At 49.6% G+C, this 23,676-nt stretch overlaps 1 protein-coding gene across 4 annotated transcripts in view; it reads right to left on the reverse strand.

Annotated features, from left to right (window-relative positions):
* Positions 1–381: 381 nt before the first annotated feature.
* The window catches only part of BFSP1 (beaded filament structural protein 1), a 32,910-nt gene continuing 9,615 nt past the window's right edge, over positions 382–23,676 (reverse strand). The window contains exons 3-8 of one of the 4 annotated variants that reach the window (XM_085004527.1): positions 19,233–19,328; positions 15,370–15,462; positions 9,690–9,797; positions 8,011–8,231; positions 5,373–5,458; positions 382–2,001 (exon numbers count right to left, since the gene is read on the reverse strand). In XM_085004527.1, the coding sequence (XP_084860653.1) occupies positions 539–2,001; positions 5,373–5,458; positions 8,011–8,231; positions 9,690–9,797; positions 15,370–15,462; positions 19,233–19,328 (2,067 nt within the window). In that variant the 3' untranslated portion in view covers positions 382–538. Of the gene's footprint in view, positions 2,002–5,372; positions 5,459–8,010; positions 8,232–9,689; positions 9,798–15,369; positions 15,463–15,788; positions 15,867–19,232; positions 19,329–23,676 lie in introns of those variants that run through there. The other 3 variants (XM_085004528.1, XM_013985099.3, XM_085004529.1) reach the window with 3 other exon arrangements.

The following is a 23,676-nucleotide window of genomic DNA, read 5'->3' on the forward strand; positions in this document are numbered from 1 at the left end:
TGTTGGCTGCCTCACGGTCCCTGCCCTGCTGACACTTCCTGAGATCACATCCCCTGAAAAATTATATCAAACCCTTGCTTCGGGGTCGGCTTCCGGGGAAACCCAAACCAAGGCAGACACCTTGAATCATTTTACTTCTAACAAAACACTCCTCACACGACCACGTGCTCACGCCTGAAAAGCAGTGAAAATGAGCCAATGCCATCCACTAACATGCGTCGGTGTGAAATCCAGACTCTGAGCCACTAAGGCATCTTTCAGTGACCCACAAGGGAGGGCATGTCTCTTTCCTAAATGGCTGTTAACAGGGCATCCCTGTTCTGAGCGCGGCGGACCACAACCCCCACAAGCCCACGGCCCCTGTAAATTAGACAAAGGACATGCAAGCAAAGAAAACTCTTTAATTAAGGCTTCACTGGCAATGTCAGATGGGCCAAGTCTGCTCTAACCCAAACAAGAACCCTCACTCTCGCAAGGTTTATTCTAAAACAGCAAAGCACATCCCTACAGCGGCCCGAGGGATGTTTCCCCCCATGAGCTAGGCGTCCCCGGAGCCTTTCTCTCCCACTTTCTTCCTGTTGGCCTTTGTCTTCTCAATCATGGTCTCCACAATCACAGCAGTCTCTTCATACGTCTGAATGTTCTCGGTGGAAAACTTCTCAATGGATTCCATCACTTCCACCTTCTCATAGGCCAGCGTCCTGGGAGGGCTTCTGGCTGGCAGGCTGCTGCTCCTGGCCCCAGGCCCCAGGGGCCCCCCATAAGTGACCCGAGGCCCTTGAGACTGGGGTGTGGACGGTCCCTCTGGAGCAGGCATGACCATGGGACAGGGCCTCCTGGCCCCCTCGTCCTCCTTCTGAACATCCTGCTTCTTCCCAGGGCCCTTCTGTTCATTTATCTCAACCCCCTTGTCTGCAGTGTGCTTGGCAGGGGGGTGTCCATCTTCTCTCCCCCGAGGAGGCCCCTGCCCATCCTGCAGAGCATCTTCTTTCCCTGGGGGAGGCCCCTGTCCATCCCGCAGAGCATCTTCTTTCCCTGGGGGAGGCCCCTGCCCATCCTGCAGAGCATCTTCTTTCTCTGGCGGAGGCCCCTGTCCATCCTGCAGAGCATCTTCTTTCTCTGGGGGAGGCCCCTGTCCATCCTGCAAAGCATCTTCTTTCCCCGGGGGAGGCCCCTGTCCATCCTGCAGAGCATCTTCTTTCTCTGGCGGAGGCCCCTGTCCATCCTGCAAAGCATCTTCTTTCCCTGGGGGAGGCCCCTGCCCATCCTGCAGAGCATCTTCCTTCCCCGGGGGAGGCCCCTGTCCATCCTGCAGAGCATCTTCTTTCTCTGGCGGAGGCCCCTGTCCATCCTGCAAAGCATCTTCTTTCCCTGGGGGAGGCCCCTGCCCATCCTGCAGAGCATCTTCCTTCCCCGGGGGAGGCCCCTGTCCATCCTGCAGAGCATCTTCTTTCTCTGGCGGAGGCCCCTGTCCGTCCTCCAGAGGGGGCTCAGGCTGCGGGGGAGAGGGCTCCACGCCAAGGTCAGGATGCAAAGAGTCATCCACCTTGGAAACAACCACACCCCCTTTGGCTGGGACAGAGAAGGAACAGAAGCCCGGGTCCACGAAGTTGGCATCCCCGGAGACCAGCACATACCGCCCTTTGGTATAGAGCTCAGGGGGAGGCTCAGGTTCTTTGGGGCCCTTCATTCTCTCCTTGACCATCTTGCCTAGTTTTTCAAAGGCTTTGCTTATCTTCCCTCCATCTGGAACATCCTCCGGCGCCCCTACCGGGGTCAAGAGACTCACTCCTTCATCCCCTGATTCAAGCTTAGATTCTTCCTCTTCTTTAAATACCACCCGCCCCGGCTTTGCGTCTTCCAGACCCCTCAGTGGTGCCTCTTCCAGACTTTCATCTGCTTTGTCTTTCACTATAATCTCCTTTTTCCTTGGAACATTCTTGGGGAGGCCTTTTTGTCTTGGTTTTGCTGTTGTTATATCCTGCACAACCCTGGCGAGATCTTAAAAAAAGAAAAAAAAAAAAAAAAGGAAGGGACAACGAGTGAAATATAATCATCAATGAAAGAGGAAGAAAATTATTGGCTGAAAAATGCATAGCTGTGGTATATACAGGCTGACAGCAGCAGCTCTGAATGGACCCCTAGGCTGGGAACTTCCATAGGCTGCAGGGGCAGCTGTAAAAAGAAAAAAAGAGAGAGAGCCCTGAAAAGACAAGAAAATTTTTTTAGAAATTTGTTTTAAATAATAAAATGACTTAACCCTTTTAAAAATTGTAAGTCGACTATAACAAAAAAATTTTTAATTAAAAAATTTTTGATTATAAATCAACTATAATTTTTAAAAGAAAAATGGGCTGATTATCTCAGAGCCCCATACCTAGCACTGGGGTGGGGTTTACTTTATGATCAAAAGCAACAGGGAAAGATTCCTGAGTCCATTGCTTCCACAGCCCATGTGGAACACCCAACTCTGACAGCCACTGTGTGGCTCTGGACAAGTCACTTGGCCCCTCTGGGCTTGCAGAGGGAGGGGAAGGCACCCTCAGTGCCCATCACCCTGGGTACAACTCACTGGGCTAAGGGTTTCTCCCTGCCCCATGCCAACCCCCACGCTGAGCTCATCCCTGTGACACTCGAATCCACAGACGAGACAGGGGGACCCAACCCACAGAGCCGTTCCCACCTCAGGCTTCCCCAAAGGAGAGACGCAGAGCCACCTGGGCCGCTGACAGGTTCAGAACAGCTTCGGGCTCGGGGATGGTACCAACCCATGGAGTGGCTCCCTTGTTCCACATGCACCCCAAGCTAAATAAACACAACCACCCCTTGATCAGCATCCCTTTCTTCTGGGGCAACAAGAGGAAGTGATGCAGGGAAACTCAGAATAGGCATCCCCTGTTCCTGAGGCTGTATTCATTTCTTCAGACCAACCAAGAGGTAAAATGGAAAGTTTAAGAAAACATAAAAATCTCACCCTGCCTCATCCCTGAGGCCTTCCAGCTTTACTCATGCAGTGGTTTTTTAACCTTTTCACCCCAAAGGTCTTCTCCAGTCCCTCCCTCCCATTGTTAACAGAGGTCAAAGACACACGGAGCCAAGGCATCTAGTGGGGCTGACCCTCAGTGACAGGGCAGAGAGAGCAGGAATGGCAGATGCAGGCTGTGAGGCCATCGGGGAGGAGGGGACATGGAGGGGGACACGTCAAAGGAAACCGGCTGGGAGCACATGTGGGAGAAGGGGGTGCTTGCGGGACCTGCTGCCCAATTGCAGGGCCCAGTGAGAAAGGAAAAGGCAGAGTCCCCTGTTCAAAAGGGGGAAGAATTGGAGTTAGAGTTCCCACTGTGGCGCAGTGGAAATGAATCCGACTAGGAACCATGAGGTGGTGGGTTTGATCCCTGGCCTTGCTCAGTGGGTTAAGGATCTGGCGCTGCCATGAGCTGTGGTGTAGGTCACAGATGCCGCTCAGATTCCACGTTGCTGTGATTCTTGTGTAGGTCAGTGGCTACAGCTCCGATTGGACCCCTAGCCAGGGAATCTGGGAATCTCCATATGCCGTGGGTGTGGCTCTAAAAAGACAAAAAGACAAAAAAAAAAGATTGGAGTTCCTGCTGTGGTGCAGTGGAAACAAATTTGACGAATATCCATGAGGATATGGGTTTGATCCTGTCCTCGCTCAGTGGGTTAAGGGTTCGGCATTGCTGTGAGCTGTGGTATAGTTCACAGACACTGCTCAGATCTGGCGTTGCTGTGACCGTGGTGTAGGCCAGCAGCTGCAGCTACAATTTGACTGCTAGCCTGGGAACTTCCATATGCTGCAAATGCAGCTCTAAAAAGCAAAAAAAAGAAATGGGTGGGGGTGATTTCCCAGACAGCGACAGCAGAGTATCAAGCCAAGCCCGAGGACCCTGTGAGTTCAGTGCCCTGCACACAGCCACATGCCCTGGAGCCAGCACTGGGAGTCTGGGGACCACTGCCCCTGCAGCCACATTCTGATTCTAGAACCCCATTTCCAGAAGCCCTCTGAGCTGTCAGACACTCGAATATGAAGGCACTAGAATCACAGGCTTCTCTTCTCTCCACACACTGTCTGTTCAGGGCCAAGGTGACTGTGCCGTGAGCCAATATTTCACGGGAGCATGAAACCTGTGAGACCAAACGCTGAAGGCAGAAGCCTCACTGGCCAGCAAGCTGCTCCTGCTCAGCTTTGAACGGAAGAGAAAACGAACAAAAATGAAGCATCTACTCTGCTCCTGACACTAGATTAAGCACCTGTGCATAAAACAGTTCATTAAAGAAGTTCCCCTCGTGGCACAGTGGAAATGAATCTGACTAGTATCCATGAAGACACAGGTTTGATCCCTGGGCTCGCTCAGTGGGTTAAGGATCTGGCGTTGCCATGAGCTGTAGTGTAGGTCACAGACTCGGCTTGGATCCTGTGTTGCTGTGGTTGTGGTGTAGGCCAGCAGCTGTAACTCCAATTTGATCCCTAGACTGGGAACCTCCACATGCTGCAGGTGTGGCCCTAAAAAAAGCAAAAAAAAAAAAAGTTCATTGAGGAATTCCTGCTGGGGTGCAATGGTATTGCCAGCATCTTGGGAGCACTGGGGTGGAGGTTTGATCCCTGGGATGTAGGTTTGATCCCCGGCCTAACAGAGTGGGATCTAGCATTGCCACAGCTGTGGCTCAGGTCACAACTGTGGCTCAGATCTGATCCCTGGCCCGGGAACTCCATATGCTGCCAGGTGGCCGAAAAGAAAAAAAGGAAAAAAAGTCATATACGAGTTCCTGTTGTGGCTCAGCAGGTTAAGAACCCAACTAGTATCCATGAGGACATGGGTTTGATCTGTGGCCTCACTCAGTGGGTTAAGGATCCAGTGTTGCCATGAGCTGTGGTGGAGGTCACAGACATGGCTCAGATCCCATGTTGCTGTGGCTGTGGCATAGGCCAGCAGCTGCAGTTCCTATTTGACCCCTAGCCTTAGAACTTCCATATGCTGCAGATAAGGCCCTAAAAAGAAAAAGAAAATCATTCATTTAATGGGGGGAGATAGATACGATTCAATATTCATTTCTTGCTGAAGTAAATGCTGAATTGCATTTTTTTTCTCCCCAGTTAAATGCCTCATATTCAGGGAAGGCATTTTTGGGATGCCTACCCCCGTCTGACTTTCTCATCATAAATTTTGGGGCTCCATCACCCCGTACCTGGTGATGCACATCAGTGAGGGAGAGAAGGGGACCTCACAGAAAGCACTGAGTTTCCACATGGATCGGAAGGAAGCCTAAAGGTTAAGTTCAGGGAGAAAGCCACTTGGTTTTTTTTCCATTTTTCCCAGGACAGAAAACAGGAGAAGTCAGGGTTGGGAACCTACCTTTCCCACCGTGCCGAGGGCTGAGGGAGGCTCCATGGCTCGCTGTGTACAGTGTGATGGGTGTTTCAATGAAGGCAGAGCTCAGTCTGGCAAAAAGAACCAGAAAGAGAGTGGTCAGTAGTCACCATCTCTATTCCTTGAGCCAAAGAGATGGTGGGGGCAAGAGGGATTCTAATGGAGAGCAAAAATGAGAAAGATCCATTTCTTTCTTTCTCTAGATCTGGCTGCTCAGGAATCAGAAACGCATGCACACTCTGCATGACAACAGAAAGGAAATAATCTTTTCTTTGGGCTCAAGTCCTAAATTGTGAAACACAGAAAAATTGTAAAGCAGAAATTGCTAATTTAAAAACACCCCTTCTCTGTTAAACAGAGGTTTTGTTTGTGGCGGGGCAGGGGGAGGGTTTAAATAAAAGAATGGCCGGTCAGGCTGAACTATTTAGGGCAACCAGGATATGACACTTCCAACTTGTTTTTTTAAAAATTGTTATATATAATCAGAGCAGTAAGTTCAAGCAACTGAGATAAAATGTAAACGGCAGGTGAATCTAAGAGTATTCAGAAGGTCCTTGCTCTATGCCTGCAATATTTCTACCAGCGTGAATACCAAAATTGGGAGTTCTACATAAACCAACAAAAGAGGTATCCAGTTACCTTTTGGTGAAGCCCTGCCTATGAAACAAACATGTTTTACAAGGATGTTTAAATGCCAATTCAAGACGTATTTTTAAACCTACATGCATGAAGCATTGCGACATAAATATAATCTGGAGTTCTACACAATACATTGACCATAACTAGAGAAAGTAAAAGAAAACCTTGCTTTTCCTGCCACACATTAGAGCACTTGCAGCCAAGACAGCCTCAGGGAAGGAAGTGCTCCTGTGGAAAACACCTGGGTGCTTCACCTAAATCCAAATAATAAGCAAGATGCAATCAAAGAATCTCAACTTAATAGAGAATCAGAGTCCTTATATGAAGCAGCTCAATCCGTTCTCTGAATATCTTTGGATATGAATGTGGATATAGGCATCAATGCAGCCATGGATACAGGTGTAGGTGTGCATATAAATAGTAGAGATGTAGCTATAGGTGAACATGGGCATGAAGATGATATAGATACAGATGATGTAGCTATAGATGAGGTCTAGGTTTAGGTGATGCAGATGTGAGTGTAGCTATGGAGAATGTAGATACAGGTATATGTGTAGATGAGAGATGTAAATGATGCAGATGTCGGTGTGGATAGAACATAGATGGAGATGATGTAGGTGTAGGTGTAAATAGTACAGGTGTAGAAAGAGATGATGTAGGTGTAGAAAATGTAGATGCAGGAGTATATGGACATGCAGATGATCCAGACATGGATACAGGTGTAAGTATAGGGATTGTGTGTAGATGTGGATGATGTAGGTGTGGGTGATGCAGGTGTAGGTGATGTAGATATAAATGTAGGTGAGGTAGAAGTAGGTGTAGATGATGTAAGTGCAGACGTGGTGTAGACGTGGTGTAGCTGTAAACACATGTAGGTGATGCGGATACAGATGCAGACCTAAGTGTAGATACAGGGTAGACATAGATGATGTAGATGTACATTTAGATAATGTAGAGTAGGTGTAGGTAGAGCTGTAGATGGTGTCGATGATGCAGGTATACATGTAGATAATGCAGATGATGGAGGTGCAGATGTAGATGATGTAGATGCTGTAGGCACAGATGGAGAAGACGTAGGTACAGATAATGTAGATGGTGGAGGTGTGGGTGACGCAGATGATGGAGATGCAGATGTAGATGATGCAGGTGAAGATACAGATGATGTAGGTGTAGATAATGCAGATGATGTAGGTGCAGATGACATAGGTGATGGAGATGCAGACGTAGATGATGTAGATGATATAGGTGCAGATATAGATGATGTAGGTATAGATAATGCAGATGATGGAGGAGCAGATGTAGATGATGGAGGTGTAGATGTAGGTGACATAGGCATAGATGATGAGGATGTAGATAATATAGATGCAGGTATGAATGATGATGAGATGGACACACAGACAGAGACAAATCTCAAGTAGAATTGAAGCCACAGCTCCATTACCTGGAGGAGACCACACAGCCTGCTGACAGCCACATCACTGACCCAACCAGCTGCTCAAAGCCACGATGGCAGCAGCAGTCACGACACCAATGCCTCTGAGCGCTAGTCAAGTTACAGGTACAATGCAAGCACGTCACCTGCCGCATCTCAATGATGGCTCCTGATTCTCTCTTTGCTAAGACATTTATGTCCCCAGAGGCCCATGGAGCCAGAAGAGGACTTCTCCACAGGGCCTTTCTGACCACCCTACTTCACATTTCAAACATTCCCACCATGACTCCCGCCGCCACTCCCCTCCTCCCTGCCACAGTTTACCCTACAGCTCTTGTCCCAGGCCACACTCCCCATCATAAATCCATTCCTCCTCTGCCTCCCCCACAGTATTCCAGCTCCACGGGGTCATGGATCTGGGGTTTCCTTCCCCGCCACATCCCCACTGCCTAGAGCTGGCACACAGGAGGCATGCTCCAAAGATGTAGGAACACATAAGTGGCCTGATGGAGGTGGGCGCACTGCCTCGGCCGTGCCCAGCTGTGACCACACCTGTTGCCTTCGTTCTCAATGATCCGATGGTACCGGTCCAGCTCGTTCCTCAGGGTCTGCTGGGCGACCAGCAGCTGGCGGCAGTCATAGGAAGACCTCTCCAGGCTCCTCTCTGACTCCTCGATCTCCTTCCTCAGGGTGTCAATCTGCTCGTTATAGAGCTGAATCTCATCATCGTAACACAGGTGGGCATCTTTAATAGCTTGTTCAAGGGCTGCTGTCTGTGGACAAAGACACAGCGATAAGGAAACCCATCCCATCCTCTCCCTTAAGACCCAGACTCAGCAGGGAGGACCTGGACTCAGTGGATCCAGGTTCTTCTGGTTTGTTTGTTTGTTGACCACACCCACAGTATGTGGGAGTTCCCGGGACCAGGGACCAAACCTGTGCCACAGCAGTGATAATGCCGGATCCTTAACCACTTGGCCACCAGGGAACTCCACAGTTCATCAGAAGGAGGGGTGTTCAGGGAAAACAATAAAAGTCCCACTTTCAGCAGCTCAAAGTGGACTAATGAGGTGTCTCCAACAGGAGCAACCTCAGAATGGGAATCAGGCACCGTCCTGCACCAGCCTGACAGTGGGAGAAAGAGTCGCAGACCTTCCTAGCAGGAGCCACAGTCCAGTGGTGGAGGCGGCTTGGTCACAGATACAAACCCAGGGTATCCTAGAGCCCACAGGGAAGCCCAGGCATCACAGAAGGCTTCCTGGAGGAGGTGGGGCCGGTCTGGGTGCTGCAGAAGCAAAGGGACTCGAAGAAGAGGGGTGAGCAGCAGAAGGGCAGGTGCTGAGAACCACAGGAGGGATCGGGAGAGGAGAGGAGAGTAGCCCACGGATGGCCCAAGGTCACTTCCAGGACAGCAGCCGAGAAGATAGTGGGGAGAGAGGCAGGTGGAAGGTGCAGGCCTCGAGGCAACCTGAACTTCACCCTGAGCGAGGGTTTCTGTTTCCACTTGGATTGTTTCCATCTGGTTTATATCTATTTCCCCATTGGGCTGTGGGCAGCCCGGCCAGGAGCCATGCCAGGCTCTGCTCAGTGTTCCCGGACCTCACATGGGCCTTGCAAGAAATGACTAAGTGACAGATAAGTGTTCATGCACAGTTGTAGGGCTGGCCTTTGCAAAGCATGGTCCTCGGAACCCATGACAGTCTCACAGTGAGCCGCACCAGGACGGGAGACCTCCTGCCTGGTCCACCAATGTCCCCACACTGCTTTAGGTCCAATGTTTTCAAAAAGGAAGAAGAAATTGCGTGTCTTACTAAAACCTACCAGCAGATGGTGCTAATGGACCTTAATGAGAAATGACACCTGGGGGAGGGTCACACTTTCCAATTAACATGCGACTTTTTTCACTTTCCTGTCACACAACTCTACACTTGGTGGCAGAAGGGCAGAGACTCAAAAGGGCCCAAGGGGAAACCTTTGTTGGGCTGAGAATTAGCGGGACCCACTGTCCCCATTAGCTCAGGACTTTTCCAGTCTCGGCAGAAAGGCCTGCGTCCTGGGCAGCCCTCCTTCAGTGTGGACAGCTGGTCAACCGCTCAGAAGGCTGTTACTGGCTCCAGGGGCTTGGCACACATGTGTTGAGTTTGTGAGAATTCACCAAGTTGGATAGGTGTGCACCCCTCTGCATGCATGTGACACTGCATAAGACATACAAGCAGAAGGCGTGAGCCTACCTGGGCCTGTAGCTCGACCTTCTGGGCCTGCAGGAGGCAGAGCACTTCCCGGCTGTCCTCCAGCTGATTCTGCAGGGTGGCAGCTTCCCGTTCTGTCAGGAGCTTCTCCTGCACAGAGAAGCCAGACCTATTGCGTGCACGTACACATACACACATTTGCAAGGAAATGCGAGGGCCAGGGTTGGGGGGGAAGGTGAGGGGCCCTCATTTGTTCTGCATTTTAGGTTCCCCCTAAATTCACAGGCTGAAACCCTAACCCCCAATGCGACAGCCTGGAGGCAGGAAGGTAGGCCTACATGAGGTCACGAAGGTAGGGCCCCCACAACAGTAAGAGTGTCCTTATAAGAAGAGGAAGAGGCGGAGTTCCCTGGTGGCCTAGTGGTTCAAGATGGAGTGTTGCCACTGCTGTGGTGCAGGTTCAATCCCTGGTCCTGGAACTTCCACATGCCACAAAAAAAAAAAAAAAAGAATATGAAGAGGAAGAGACATCAGGTTCCCCTCTGTCTCCAAGCAGCCACCAAGGAAAGGCCACATGAGGACAGCGAAAAGGTGGCATCTGCCAGCCAGGACAAGAGTTCTCACTGGCACTGAATCTGCTGGCCCGTGATCTTGGCCCTCCAGGCTCCAGACTGTGAGAATTAAGAGTCTGCTGGTTGAGCTGCCTGGTCTGTGGGATTTGTCACAGCATCCAAGCTCACTCAGACGGGCCCACCACGGCCACTTAATGCCCTTTCACTTTGACTTCTAAGTCTGAACCATAAGTACCATTAAGTGTAAAAGCATGGAGGGTGTCGGGTGACCTGCACTGTGGGCCTGGTCATGCCACAAACTGGCTGGGGGACCATGGATAAGGCCTCTTCCCTTCCATCCAAAGGGCAACTCAGGCATTACTCTCACTGGGCTCTGCTCTGTGTCCACAGGGACAGCACAGTCAGCCTGGGTCAGAGCCACAGACTGTGCTGAGCTGCCACTTTGGCACAGAACAGGGACACCAGCAGGGAAGCCCGGGTCAGTGTTGCACGGAACATTCTGGAAGGAAGGAGGCTCTCCCTCAACCTCTCCACATGCCGCAGAACAGGGGTGCCCTATTCCTGCCAGCCTCTCCACATTATCCAAAAACATCCAAACCACTAGGTCTAGCAGCTACAGCAATACCTTTTTTTTTTTTTTTTTTTTTTTTCGTCTTTTTAGGGCCACATCAGAGGCATATGGAAGTTCCCAGGCCAGGAGTCAAATCGGAGCTGCAGCTGCCAGCCACAGCAACATCAAATCTGAGTGACATCTGTGACCTCCACCACAGCTCACAGCAACTCCGGATCTTTAACCCACTGAGCAAGGGCAGGGATGGAACCTACGTCCTCATGGATCCTAATCAGGTTCATTACCCCTAAGCCACAACAGATACTCCTAGACCAGCACCCTCTGACACAGAGTCTAACACAAGTACTACCTGCCATGCCCACATTCATGGCCACCTGTTTGCCGGCCACCTGTTTTCCAGCCACCTGCAAAGTGGCCAGAGCAACAAGACAATGCAGCGAAAGCAAGAGTAAGACAAAGTGTGCAGGATGAAGAGTGGGCCTGGGGACAGAGCCGCAGGAAGGACCTCCCCAATGGTTCGTTTATTCCTGAGTTTCTCGCTGGAGACATGCATTCTCTTAGTCTCTCTAGGTCTCTCTCTCCCCCTGTGTCTCTCAGTCTGTTTCTCCCTCTGTCTCTGTCCTCTTGGCTTCTCTGTGCCTCAGTTCCCACCTCCCAGCCTCAAAGACACAGCCGAGGGGGTGGCCAGGAGCAGGAGGGGACTCATGTCCTGTCCGGGTACCACTGCATGGAGGATGCACAGATTTTCCTCAGGATGGAGGCAGACACAGGGCAAACCTTCTCCAGGGTGCTGCCCAGCTCCTGTTCATCCCTCATCCCCCACCAGGACTGCCCACAGGGTGCCCCCCGAGGGGCTTGGCCCCCAGGACACCCTCCCCTTGGATACTCACTGAAGAGGAAGGAAGATGGCCCTGCAGCTGGAAGCTGGCACTAACCCGCCCCCACCCCGCCACAACACTCCATACTTACAAACTTAGAGCCAATGCCACCCCAACAGCCAAAGATGTCACTCCAGGATCCCAGGGGAACAAGACAGCAACAAGACCACTCTACAACATCTGAGCTGGGACCAAAAGGCCACAGTGGAACCACAGAAACAATCGCTAACACGAGTGATGCTGCTCAGTTGCCAAGCACAGCCTTGGTCTCACTCTATTTCTCAGCCTCTGATGGAGATACTCAGTCGTAAGACCAGCCCCCTCGAGAGCCCCCAGCCCTTTGCAGGGCCTGCTTACCTTCCCTGGTCCCCCAAATCACAGGCCTGGAGCTGTCACAAATCCTTCCTCCCCAGTGTGCACCCTCCTTTCCCACAGGGAATAATAAACCCGCTTTATTTGACCACAGGGGTGTCACAGTGGCCTCGGGCTGGAGGGCACTGACGTTATGCTTTCGGGAACATGTTGACCCCGTGCTCCTAGGAAGCAGCGCTAATTACATCCTTTATGCAAACATGACTGAAATTTTCTAGGACAGTAACAAGAGTCATGGAGCAAATCGGAAAGCAACCACTTTGCTTGTATGTAGAATTTTTAAGCTGAGATTAATAAAGAACGTGATACATTCCAAATGTTTTTTAACAGGCACACAAATCCCTGAGCATCTTGCTAAAATTCAGATTCTGACTCAGTGGGATTGCTAGGGGTCGGGCTGAGAGGAGGCTGCATTTTTCTTTCCTTTTTTTTCTTTTCTGCTTTTTAGGGCCGCACCAGAGGCATATGGAAGTTCCCAGGCTAGGGGTCGAATCAGAGCTACAGCTGCCAGCCTACACCACAGCCACAGCAATGCAGGATCCAAGCCACATCTGCAACTTACACTGCAGCTCATGGCCACATTGGATCCTTAACCCACTGAGCAAGCCCAGGAATTGAACCTACATCCTCATGGATACTATGTGGATTTGTTTTGCTGTGCCACAATGGGAACTCCTTTCCATTCATTTTTTAAAGTTGTACAGTTGATTTACAGTGTTGTGACCATTTCTGCTGTAGAACAAAGAGTCTGCATTTTTCTCAAGCTCCTGGGTGATGCTGAGGATCAATGATCATCACTGACACTATCAAAGTTGAGACCTCTCTGCATTCCTACAGCTCAGAAGAACTGGGTTACAAAGGAACAGATGACTGCAAAAGTGTGCTTCGACATAAAACACCTTCGAATCAAAGGGGAAAATGGGAGTTTCCGCTGTGATGCAACGGGATGGGCTGCATCGCTGCAGCACCAGGACGCAGGTTCGCTCCCCAGCCAGGCACAGTAAATTAAAGATCCAGCATTGCCAGAGCTGTGCTGTAGGTCACAACTGTGGCTCGGATTTGATCCTTGGCCATGGAACTCCATATGCCACGAGGGGGGGATGAGTTTGCAAAATAGAAATAAGGTGTCTGGACTTGTGCTTGCCAAGGGGGAGGGGAGAGAAAGTGGGATGGACAGGGTTTGGGGTTGGTAGATGCAAACCATTACATTTAGAATGGGTAAGCAATGAGGTCCTACTGTACAGCACAGGGAGCTATATCCAGTCTCTTGGAGTGGAACATGATGGAAGATAGTATGACCCAAAAAAAGGTATATATATATACCAGTCATATATATATGACTGGGTCACTATGCTATATAGCAGAAATTGACACAACATTGTAAATCAACTATACACTAATAAAAAAATTTAAGAGGGGAGGGAGGAAGAAAGAATCTGGAAAGAAATCTCTGACAAAGAAATCAAGGCTTTAGGACAAGCTATTTTTAGGCTTTAGTGACAACCCCAGTTACACGAACTAAGGAGAGCAGGAACCTGAAATGACGGCTGGTGAGCAACGTGGACAAGAATGTCCCCATCAAGGCCCAAAATAGTGACTCCCCTGCCTCTTAGATGTTACTTGGCAGGGTTCAAAAGTGTCTCTGAAAGCAAGTTTTGGGATTTCTTTAGCTTTGATACAAAAAAAAATAGGCTAAATAAATAAACATCAAGCAGGCAGTTACCCTAGCCCACCAGTTCTGCAGGGTGTGGGCTTGGACAGACGTCTGTCCTAAGTTATCCTTGCAGAAAAACCCAGAATCTTATCTGCTCACAGTCCATGAAACCCTGGACCACTCCTCTGGAGAAAGGACATGTGACATTTTTGTTTTCATCTGCATCCTTTTCAGTTTCTTTACACATCACAGAATCCCATCAACCACATTAGGGGAAAAAATATGTCTCTATCCTACTAAGCTGCCAGAGAGCCAAATGAAGAAGGAATCTGGAACATTATATGGGGAATAAGGATCTCCATCCGAGTCCCAGTTTTTAACAAATCGGCCTCAGTAATCTCTCTTCTTTCCCAACAGTTTGCATGCCACGGACTCTGATCACCATTAGCAGACCCTGACCTTGAAAACAGAGTCCCCAGTTGTCTGAGGTTCTCTGAATTCAGAAGGATGATCAAATTGATAAGGGGAAGAAGGAAACAAACAGCCCAATACAAAAAAAAAAAAAAATTGGTGGCAAAAAGACCTGCATTGAGTATCCAGCAAGGAAGATATGCAGATGACAAGCGAGCACATGAAAAGATGCTCAAGGAGTTCCCGTTGTGGCGCAGCAGAAACAAATCCGACTAGGAACCATGAGGTTGCTGATCCCTGGCCTTGCTCAGTGGGTTAAGGATCCAGCGTTGCTGTGAGCTGTGGTGTAGGTTGCAGACGAGGCTTGGATCTGGCGTTGCTGGGGCTGTGGTGTAGGCCAGCAGCTACAGCTCCGATTGGACCCCTAGCCTGGGAACCTCCATATGCTGCATGTGCAGCCCTAAAAAAAAAAAGACAAAAAAAAAAAAAGATGCTCAACATCATTAGACATCAGGGGATGCAAGTTAAAAGCACAGTGACAGACACAACATAGCTATCGGAATAGCAGGCAGCAAAACCCCAACATGCCCAGTTGGGGCAAGGCAGCAAAGCAACAGAAACTCCCATTCATTGCTGGTGGGGAGGCAGCAATGCCTCTATGCTTAGGAGACTGTCTGGTAGTTTCTTTAAAACTAGGCAAGAGGAGTTCCTGTGGTGGCCCAGTAATTAATGAACCCGACTAGTATCCATGAGGACGAGGGTTGGATCCCTGGCCTCGCTTAGTGGGTTAAGGATCGGGCATTGCCGTGAGCTGTGGTGTAGGTCACAGATGCAGCTCGGATCCGATGCTGCTGTGGCATCGTAGGCCAGCAGCTGTAGCTCCAATTCGACCCCTAACCTGGGAACTTCCATAGGCCACCGGGGCAGCCCCAAAAAGACACACACACACACACACACACAAAAAAAAAAAAAAAAAAAAAAAAAAAAACTAGGCAAGAAAGAACAGCTTATAATCCTCAAGAGGAAATACCTAAGAAGATGGTCAGAGGCACAGTTTATGTCCTCAGATGTCTAAATATCAGTGTTCACCGTCTGAGTTAAAAGAGCAGAAGAGCAAACTTCAAGTGTGAATGTACACTTAACCCAATCGGGCCCCTCACGTCTTACCTGAACCCCTTTCCTGGGTTGCTGTTACCTGGGGCCCATGGGGCTGCAAGACAAGTCCCCAGTGCAGTTTCCCTGCAGCCTGGGCTCCAGTTCTTACCTCCCTCATCCCACTTGTTATGGCGGCTGCTTGCGGGGTGGTCTGGATGATCTGCTGCAGGATGGTGACATAGGTCTGAATTTCCAGAAGATTCTGTTGGGGGAAGAAAAGTGTTCTCATTAAAACTCGAGGAGTTCCCACTGTGGCTCAGTGGGAACAAACCCAACTAGCATCCATGAGGACACAGGTTCGATCCCTGGTCTCGCTCAGTGGGTTAAGGATCTGGCATTCCTGTCAGCTGTGGTTTAGGTCACAGACATGGCTAGGATCCCATGTTGCTGTGGCTCTGGTGGAGGCCAGCAGCTACAGCTCCAATTCAACCCCTAGCCTGGGAACTTCCATATGCCGCGGTTACAGCCCTAAAAAGCATAAAATAAAAAAAAATTTTTTTAATTTAATTATTAAAAAAAAAGCGTGACCTGCCCAGAAGTTCCCACTGTGGTGCAGTAAGTGGATTAAGGATCCAGTGTTGTCTCTGTAGTAGCTCGGATGGTTGTGGGGGCACAGGTCCAATCTCTGGCCCGGGGACTTCCACATGCCACAGGTGCAGCCAGGGGGGAAAAAAAAAAAATTGAGCTACCTGATTTTCTCCCTCCAGGACAAGGTGACTCCGGAGGAATGCTTTCATGTGTTCTAGCACCACAAATAGGACAGACCATGATCCGTGCAGAGGGCAATTAACCTTTAACTTTCACAAAAACAACGGGATCACTGAATACACTGAGGCTTGGTTTATTCCACCTTTCCTTTGGTCACACAGCTGCTTTGCTGCTGTCTCCACAGAGCCCTGGATGGCAGGGTTAGGACAGCAGAGCAGAGATGGAGAACAAAGAGGCGATGGCAGCTACAAAGGATGCTTGCTGACATCAGAACAGGGCGGTGCTTCAAAGGACGGGCTTAGGTCATCCAGGCCTGGACTAAATCACTGCCTACCTGCCAGTGGCCTCGGGCAAGCTATTTAAACCTCCTAAAACTCAGATTCTTCTATAAAAGAGGGACAACAATCCGGAAGAGGTGATCCCTTTGGCCAGCAGAGCCCCTGTGTCCATCTCCGTGCGTGAGGGCTGACGACACAGCCCAGCTGCGCCTCTACAGAGAACTGCCCTTGGCCTGACCTGTCCAGGAAGCTACAAAACTCCCCCCAGTCCCACCTCATCCCCAGCCTGGACCAAAGACCTGCAGGCACAGGAGGACAAAAGGCCAGCCCTCTCACCTCAAGGTGGGGCCAAACTTGTGCTGTAACTAATGCTCCAGAGTCCCCCGTGGGATCTTGAGATCGGGTGAGGCTAGACTCCACTGAGGCCACAGCCTTGCTCAGCCCCATCCCCTGTGCCATCCTGCTCCCCTCCCCCTCCCCCTGGGAGCTCTCCACCAATAGGGGACCTAAGACACTTTCTCAAGAAGCTGCTGTTGGGATCCAGTGAGATAAGGCATGGAAGTTTCATGGTGTGAGCTCTGACTATATTATTATTATTATTATTATTATTATTATTATTATTATTATTATTATTATTATTGTTATTATAATAAAAGACCTTGAAGCATGCTTTCTGAGCTGCTTAGAAGCTGCCCCCCGGCACGGCTCCCAGGATTCCTGAAAAATACAGCAGAAGCAAGAAGGCAGGTGGAGAGGAGGAAAGAGGTGGGGTCTGATGGAAAGCTGGAGGAAAGAAGGGAGGGCTCATCCCTTCAGTGCAGAGCAGGGGCCTCCTGTGGTGCTGAAGCAGGTACCCACTGAGGCTGGAAGAAACGCTAACGTTGGCAGAGCCCTGCCCAGCTACACGTTGCACCAGGTACCTCGCCTATATTACCTCATATCGCCTCAGTCTGCATTTCCCCAGAGGCAGCCGGTTATAGGTGAGAGGTTGTGTCCCTCCAAAATTCCTATGCTGAAGTCCCTCCCCCCGGAGGGAGGGCATTTGGAGGCGGAGCCTTTGGGAAATAATTAGATCTAGGTGTGGTCATGAGGGTGGGGCCCTCGGCCTGGGGTTAGTGGTCTCGTAAGAAGTGGCACTTGCTCTTTCTGGACAAAGGAACTGAGGAAAAGCCAAGTGAGGGCACAGCAAGAAGGCAGCCATTTACGAGCCAGGAAGAGGGCCCTCGCCAAAACCCAACCCGCTGGTCGCTTGATCTCCCTGTTCCAGCCTTCAGAACTGAAGAAAAGGAGTTCCCGTAGTGGCGCGATGGTTAACGAATCCGACTAGGAACCATGAGGTTGCGGGTTCGGTCCCTGTCCTTGCTCAGTGGGTTGACGATCCGGCGTTGCCCTGAGCTGTGGTGTAGGTTGCAGACGCGGCTCGGATCCCGTGTTGCTGTGGCTCTGGTGTAGGCCGGTGGCTACAGCTCCGATTCAACCCCTAGCCTGGGAACCTCCATATGCCGAGGGAACGGCCCAAGAAATAGCAACAACAACAACAACAAGACAAAAGACAAAAAAAAAAAAAAAAAAAAAAAAAAAAAGAACTGAAGAAAAATGAATTTCTTTTTTTCTTTTCTTTCCTTTTCTTCTTCTTCTTTTTTTTTTTTTTTTTTTTTTTTTTTGCTTTTTAGAGCCATACCCGCAGCATACGGAGGTTCCCAGGCCAGGGGTCAAATCGGAGCTACAGCTGCCAGCCTACAGCCACAGCCACAGCCACAGCAACACAGGATCCAAGCCACATCTGCAACCTACACCACAGCTCACAGCAATGCCGAATCCTTAACCCACTGAGTGAGGCCAGGGATCAGACCGCAACCTCATGGTTCCTAGTCGGATTCGTTCCCACTGTGCCACAACGGGAACTCCAAGAGAGGAATGAATTTCTGTTACTCAGAAGCCACCCAGTCTGTGGTAGTTTGTGATAACAACCAGCTGAGCACAACACAGACCCTCAGGGCAGGATCTGGGTGCAAATTATTTGCTTGGGCACAGATCCCAGGAAACATGAGCACAGAGGGGAGGTGAAACAGGGAAGGGAAGGCAGCCGAGATAACTCACAGCGTTATCAGCGAGTCACCCATGGGCACTGGAATCTCAGCCTAGTGGGGCTCTCATAACAGCAGGCGAGCGGGAACTGGGGTACGTGTTCACCTATCCATCCGTCCCTGGCTGAGGCCATTCCAGGGGCATGAATTCCCCAGTACCTCCTGTGAGGCCAAGCTGCCCTCCACTGCCCGGAGAAGGTCCTAAGGCAGAGAAGCAGATACTGGCAGCTAGAGGGAGGCCAGAGCCCAACTGGACAGGCCAGCCCGAGGGGCGTGGCCAGGCCCACAGGTCTGCCAGGCTCAGTTAACACAGTTGTGCAGGAAGCTGAGTCTGGCATCTGCATTTTGAAGACGGAGAAGCTCAGAGAGCTTAGGTTACTGGCCCTGGGTTACACAGCTTCAGGTTTGGATTTTTCCAGAATATCAAGGCCCCCCCAGAGTGAGGTCTGTGAGAAGCTGGTGGAGTTGGGGGCAGAACATAGCATTACACGAGCGGAGGTTCTTGGATGCCATGTGTTCCCTTATCTGAGGCTTAAAAAATTACACTTTTTGCATTTTCTCCATTTTCTGAGCTAAACCAATTAACAGGTTATAGCTTGACCAAGATTGACCTGCATACAAACATTTGTGGACCATAATGTCCTATACAAATATTAGAACCCAACACCTGCCCCCCCCCACGTGCGCATGCTCACACACACACACACACACACACACACACACACACACACACTGCCTCACCCTCCTCTGCATGCCTGGCTCACTAAGTGCTGACCAGCAACCAACCCAGGGCCCTCAATGCACACAAGAGGCAGCTCACTCCAGCCATCTCATTATCCAGCCACAAATACCCTGGACTGGTTTTCTGGAGGGAAGGGCTTTGGCAGGATCATGGTTACCTTTTTGTACCTGTCCTTGGCCGCACTGATGTCGTCCTGCAGAAACTGGGCTTCGATCTGAAGGCGCAGGTTTCGCAATAGAGCCTCATCAGCTTCCTGCAACGAGAGTCACACAGACAAATGGAGAGGTCTCCCTGAGAGGCACTGGCCTGGGTGTGAAATCAGCTGGGTGTCTGAACACACACGGGCCATGCAGGGTCTTATTAAAATGCAGATTGTTAGAGTTCCCTGGTGGCTCAGTGGGTTAAGGATCTGGCATTGTCACTGCTGTGGCTCTGGTGACTGCTGTGGCATGGGTTCCATCCTTGGCCTCGAAACTCCTGAATGCTGTGGGTGCAGCCAAAATAATAATAATTAATTAATTAATCTTAAAAGGTGGATTGTTGTTTGGTAGGTCTGAGAGGGCGTCTGAGATTCTGCATTTCTAGCAAAGGGTGGAGTCAGCCTGTTGGACCTGGTCTAGAACAGGTGTTCTCAGAAGGGAGTGAGTCTGCCTCCCAAGGGGACATTTGGCACAATCTCCAGGCATTTTTAATTGTCACCACTTGGGTGTCACTACTGACATCAACTGGGTAGAGGCCAGGAATGCTACTAAATATCCAACAATATACAAAACAACCCCACACAACAAAAGATTCTCCAGTCCAAAATATCAGTGGTGAAGTTCCTGTGGTGGCACAGTGGAAACAACTCCGACTAGGAACCATGAGGTTGTGGGTTTGATCCCTGGCCTCGCTCAGGGGGTTAAGGATCCAGCATTGCCGTGAGCTGTGGTGTAGGTCGCAGGCGCTGCTGGGATCTGGCATTGCTGTGGCTGAGGCATAGGCCAGCAACTGTAGCTCCGATTGGACTCCTAGCCTGGGAACCTCCACAGGTGTGGCCCTAAAAAGCACCAAGGGTGAGAAAACGTGATCTAGAAAGATTAGGGGGAAAGTTAGGGTATATTTACATACAATTAACCTTAAATTTTAAGTTCCACCTGTATTTGTTCTCTATCTTATAGCTTATCATCTGTGAGTTGAGTTTCTAAGACTGAGAAATAGTTTTCCCTTAACACTGAAATATTTATTTATTTATTTACTTATTCATTTATTTTGTGGCCATGTCCACAGCATGCAGAAGTTCCCAGGGCCAGGGATCAAACTCCTGCCATAACAGTAACAATGCTGGATCATTAACCTGCTGAGCCACCAGGGAGCTTCTGAAACCTTTATTTTTTTAACTTTTATTTTTTTGTCTTCTGTCTTTTTAGGGCCACACCCACAGCATATGGAGGTTCCCAAGCTAGAGGTCGAATTGGAGCTGCAGCCACTGGCCTACGTACGCCATAGCCACGGCAACGCCAAATCTGAGCCACGTCTGCAACCTATACCACAGCTCACAGCAACGCCAGATTCTTAACCCACTGAGTGAGGCCAGGGATTGAACCCACGTTCTCATGGTTGCTAGTCGGGTTCATTAACCACTGAGCTACAATGAGAACTCCTGAAACCTTTATTTTAGAATGAACCTAGACCCCTATCTTACATCATTCACAAAAAATAAACTCTAAATGGATTAAAAACTTAAATCAGGAGTTCCCGTCGTGGCGCAGTGGTTAACGAATCCAACTAGGAACCATGAGGTTGCGGGTTCGATCCCTGCCCTTGCTCAGTGGGTTAACAATCTGGCGTTGCCGGGAGCTGTGGTGTGGGTTGCAGACGCGGCTCAGATCCTGAGTTGCTGTGGCTCTGGCGTAGGCTGGCAGCTACAGCTCCGATTCGACCCCTAGCCTGGGAACCTCCATATGCCGCGGGAGCGGCCCAAGAAATGGCAAAAGACAAAAAAAAAAAAAAAAATTTAAATCATTTAAACAAAAAACTCCTAGAAGAAAACAGCTCCCAGATATAGGTGTTGGCAATGATTTTTTGGATGTGACCTAAGCCCAAACAGCAAAATCAAAACTTAAGTGATACTACATCAAACTCAAAAGTTCTGCACAGCAAAAGAAACCATCAATGAAGTTAAAGACACCCTATGGAACAGCAAACCTTCATTTTTATTTTTCTCCCAAGGACTCGTGACATTCACCTTGAGACTATGTCTCTTCAATACCAAATGTATGTTTTAGCGTGATTACTGTGGTGAATAGCGTTTGTGCCCTTAAAGTTGGAAATGATGGTGTTCTCGTCGTGGCTCAGTGGAATCGAATCAGACTAGGAACCATGAGGTAGCAGGTTCAATCCCTGGCCTCGCTCAGTGGGTTGAGGATCTGGCGTTGCTGTGGCTGTGGTGGAGGCCGGCGGCTGCAGCTCCAATTCAACCCCTAGCCTGGGAACCTCCATGTGCCATGGGTATGGCTCTAAAAAGCCAAAAAAAAAAAAGTTGGAAATGACACCTGTGACAGAAGGTCGAATGTTCTCACCAAACTTTTTGATAATTCACCAAATTTGATCTCACTGTTCTTGTTTGGATCAATGAAATAAGCACGAAGAAGTATTCATGCTCTTAATAGGAGAGGACTGTGATGTCTAGACTTGACTTAAAATGCTTCAACAATTCAGTAAGATGTTGCAGACCCTTCCTCGCCCCCTCTCTGGAGACCCACCTGCCATGTACACCTGCCAATAACTGAGGCCTTGCTAAGTGAATTTTTACTGACTTTCTAATGACTTGTTAAATAGCATGATGAGCAGAGTTCCTGTTTCGGCTCGGCAGTAACAAACCCAACTAATATCCATGAGGACACAGGCTGTATCCCTGGCCTCGCTCAGTGGGTTAAGGTTCTGGCGTTGCTGTGAGCTGAATTGTAGGCCAGCAACTGCAGCTCTGATTTGACACCTAGCCTGGGAACCTCCATATGCCACAGGTGCAGCCTTAAATAGAAAAAAAGAGAGAGACCCACACATGGTCTGAATTATTATTTTTCAATCAGAAGCAAAAGAATGAACCCAATTATTACAAAGGGATGTGTGTTTCCAGGTACGGGACACTAAACTGAACTAAATCAATGCGAAATCTATCTAGGGGTATTTAGCTTCTGGGCTCATTCTTTCGATCAATGAAGAATAATCAGTCACTGATTTTTTTTTCTTTTTACGGCCACACCTGTGGCATATGGATGTTAACAGGCTAGTGGTCAAATCAGAGCCCCAGCTGCCAGCTATGACACAGCCATGGCAACACCAGGTCCTTAACCCACTGAGCGAAGCCAGGGATCAAACCCACAAATTCACTGACACTATGTCGGGTTCTTAACTCACTGAACCACAATAGGAACTTCCCATCAGCCAACCTTTAAAGCGGCTCAGAGTGATAATAAAAGGCCAGCCCACATTTGTCCTTAAAAGAGAGATTAACCAAATGCTCTGTGAGCACATTCTCTTGCTTTGAAGACAATCATCTGATAAAATGCCCCAAACTCCCAAAGGTGAGTCGCTGCCGCTGGAATGTGCAGTTGCAGGGGAGGAGAATTTGTTGGGAAGTGTTTTCTTTTGTTTGTCCCAGAACTCAGAAATGTGTAGACGCTTGTGTTTTTATTATGCTTTAGATGCTGGCAGCTGCACTTTCAAAAGCTCCACCAGCAGAAGCGCCTCGATTTTTCCAAATCGAGACTCTGGGCCAATAGTCTAATTTTAGAAAACATTCCAACCCTGGTACTGTGTATGTTTTACATCTAGCCCAGTGGGTCATCGAAGTGTGGTCCCGGGACCACACCATCTGGAAATAACTAGAAATGTAAAAAATCTGCAGTCCTCTTGTGGCACAATGGGTTAAGGATCAGGCATTGTCACTGCTGTGGCTCTGGTTACTGCTGTGGCTCGGCTTTGATCCCTGGCCCGGGAACTTCCATATGCCATGGTTTCAGCCATAAAAATGTAGAGGCACGCTGGGTTTTTTGGGGAGAGGTGTTAATTATATGGGCGGTATTCACAGATGGCAGCTGCATGAACATAGCAGCAATCAGCCCTGTCCACACACTGTGATATTTTCCAAGTCAGACGAAAAGACTGGGCCAGTGATTCCTAGCGGACCCCGTTTCTCACAGCCACACCCAGAAGTGAATCCCTTTCATGACACCAAAGGAAATGGACACTAGACTGAGCTGACCATCTAAACCCAGTTGATGTCCTGCAGGCAGACATTCAAGGTTCTGCTGATGAAAATCTACGACCATAGACACTGAGTAAACGTGAACTCCACCATCCCATCTCCCCTCCTTCTTTGTCAGGGACCATCGTAATGGACAGAGCACCTGGAGGTCCAGCCTTCCCCGGGCTGACCCCTTGAGGGGCTGTTTTGGTTGGAGCTCCTCAGAAGCAGACCCCAAGGCAAGGACTGGGGAGGGGTCCCTTATGTGAGAGGTGTCGCATCAGCACTGGAGTGGGTGTGTCAAGGAAGTGACACAGGGAAAGGAACAAAGCCAATGAAGGCACGAAATGAGCAGGTTGCCACCGTGGACAAT

This window comes from Sus scrofa, chromosome 17 (assembly GCF_054392235.1).
Source record: "Sus scrofa isolate SSC_HxYL_T2T_F1_AM1 chromosome 17, Sscrofa_HxYL_maternal_Yorkshire_Landrace_v2.0, whole genome shotgun sequence".
Taxonomy (NCBI): Eukaryota; Metazoa; Chordata; class Mammalia; order Artiodactyla; family Suidae; genus Sus; species Sus scrofa.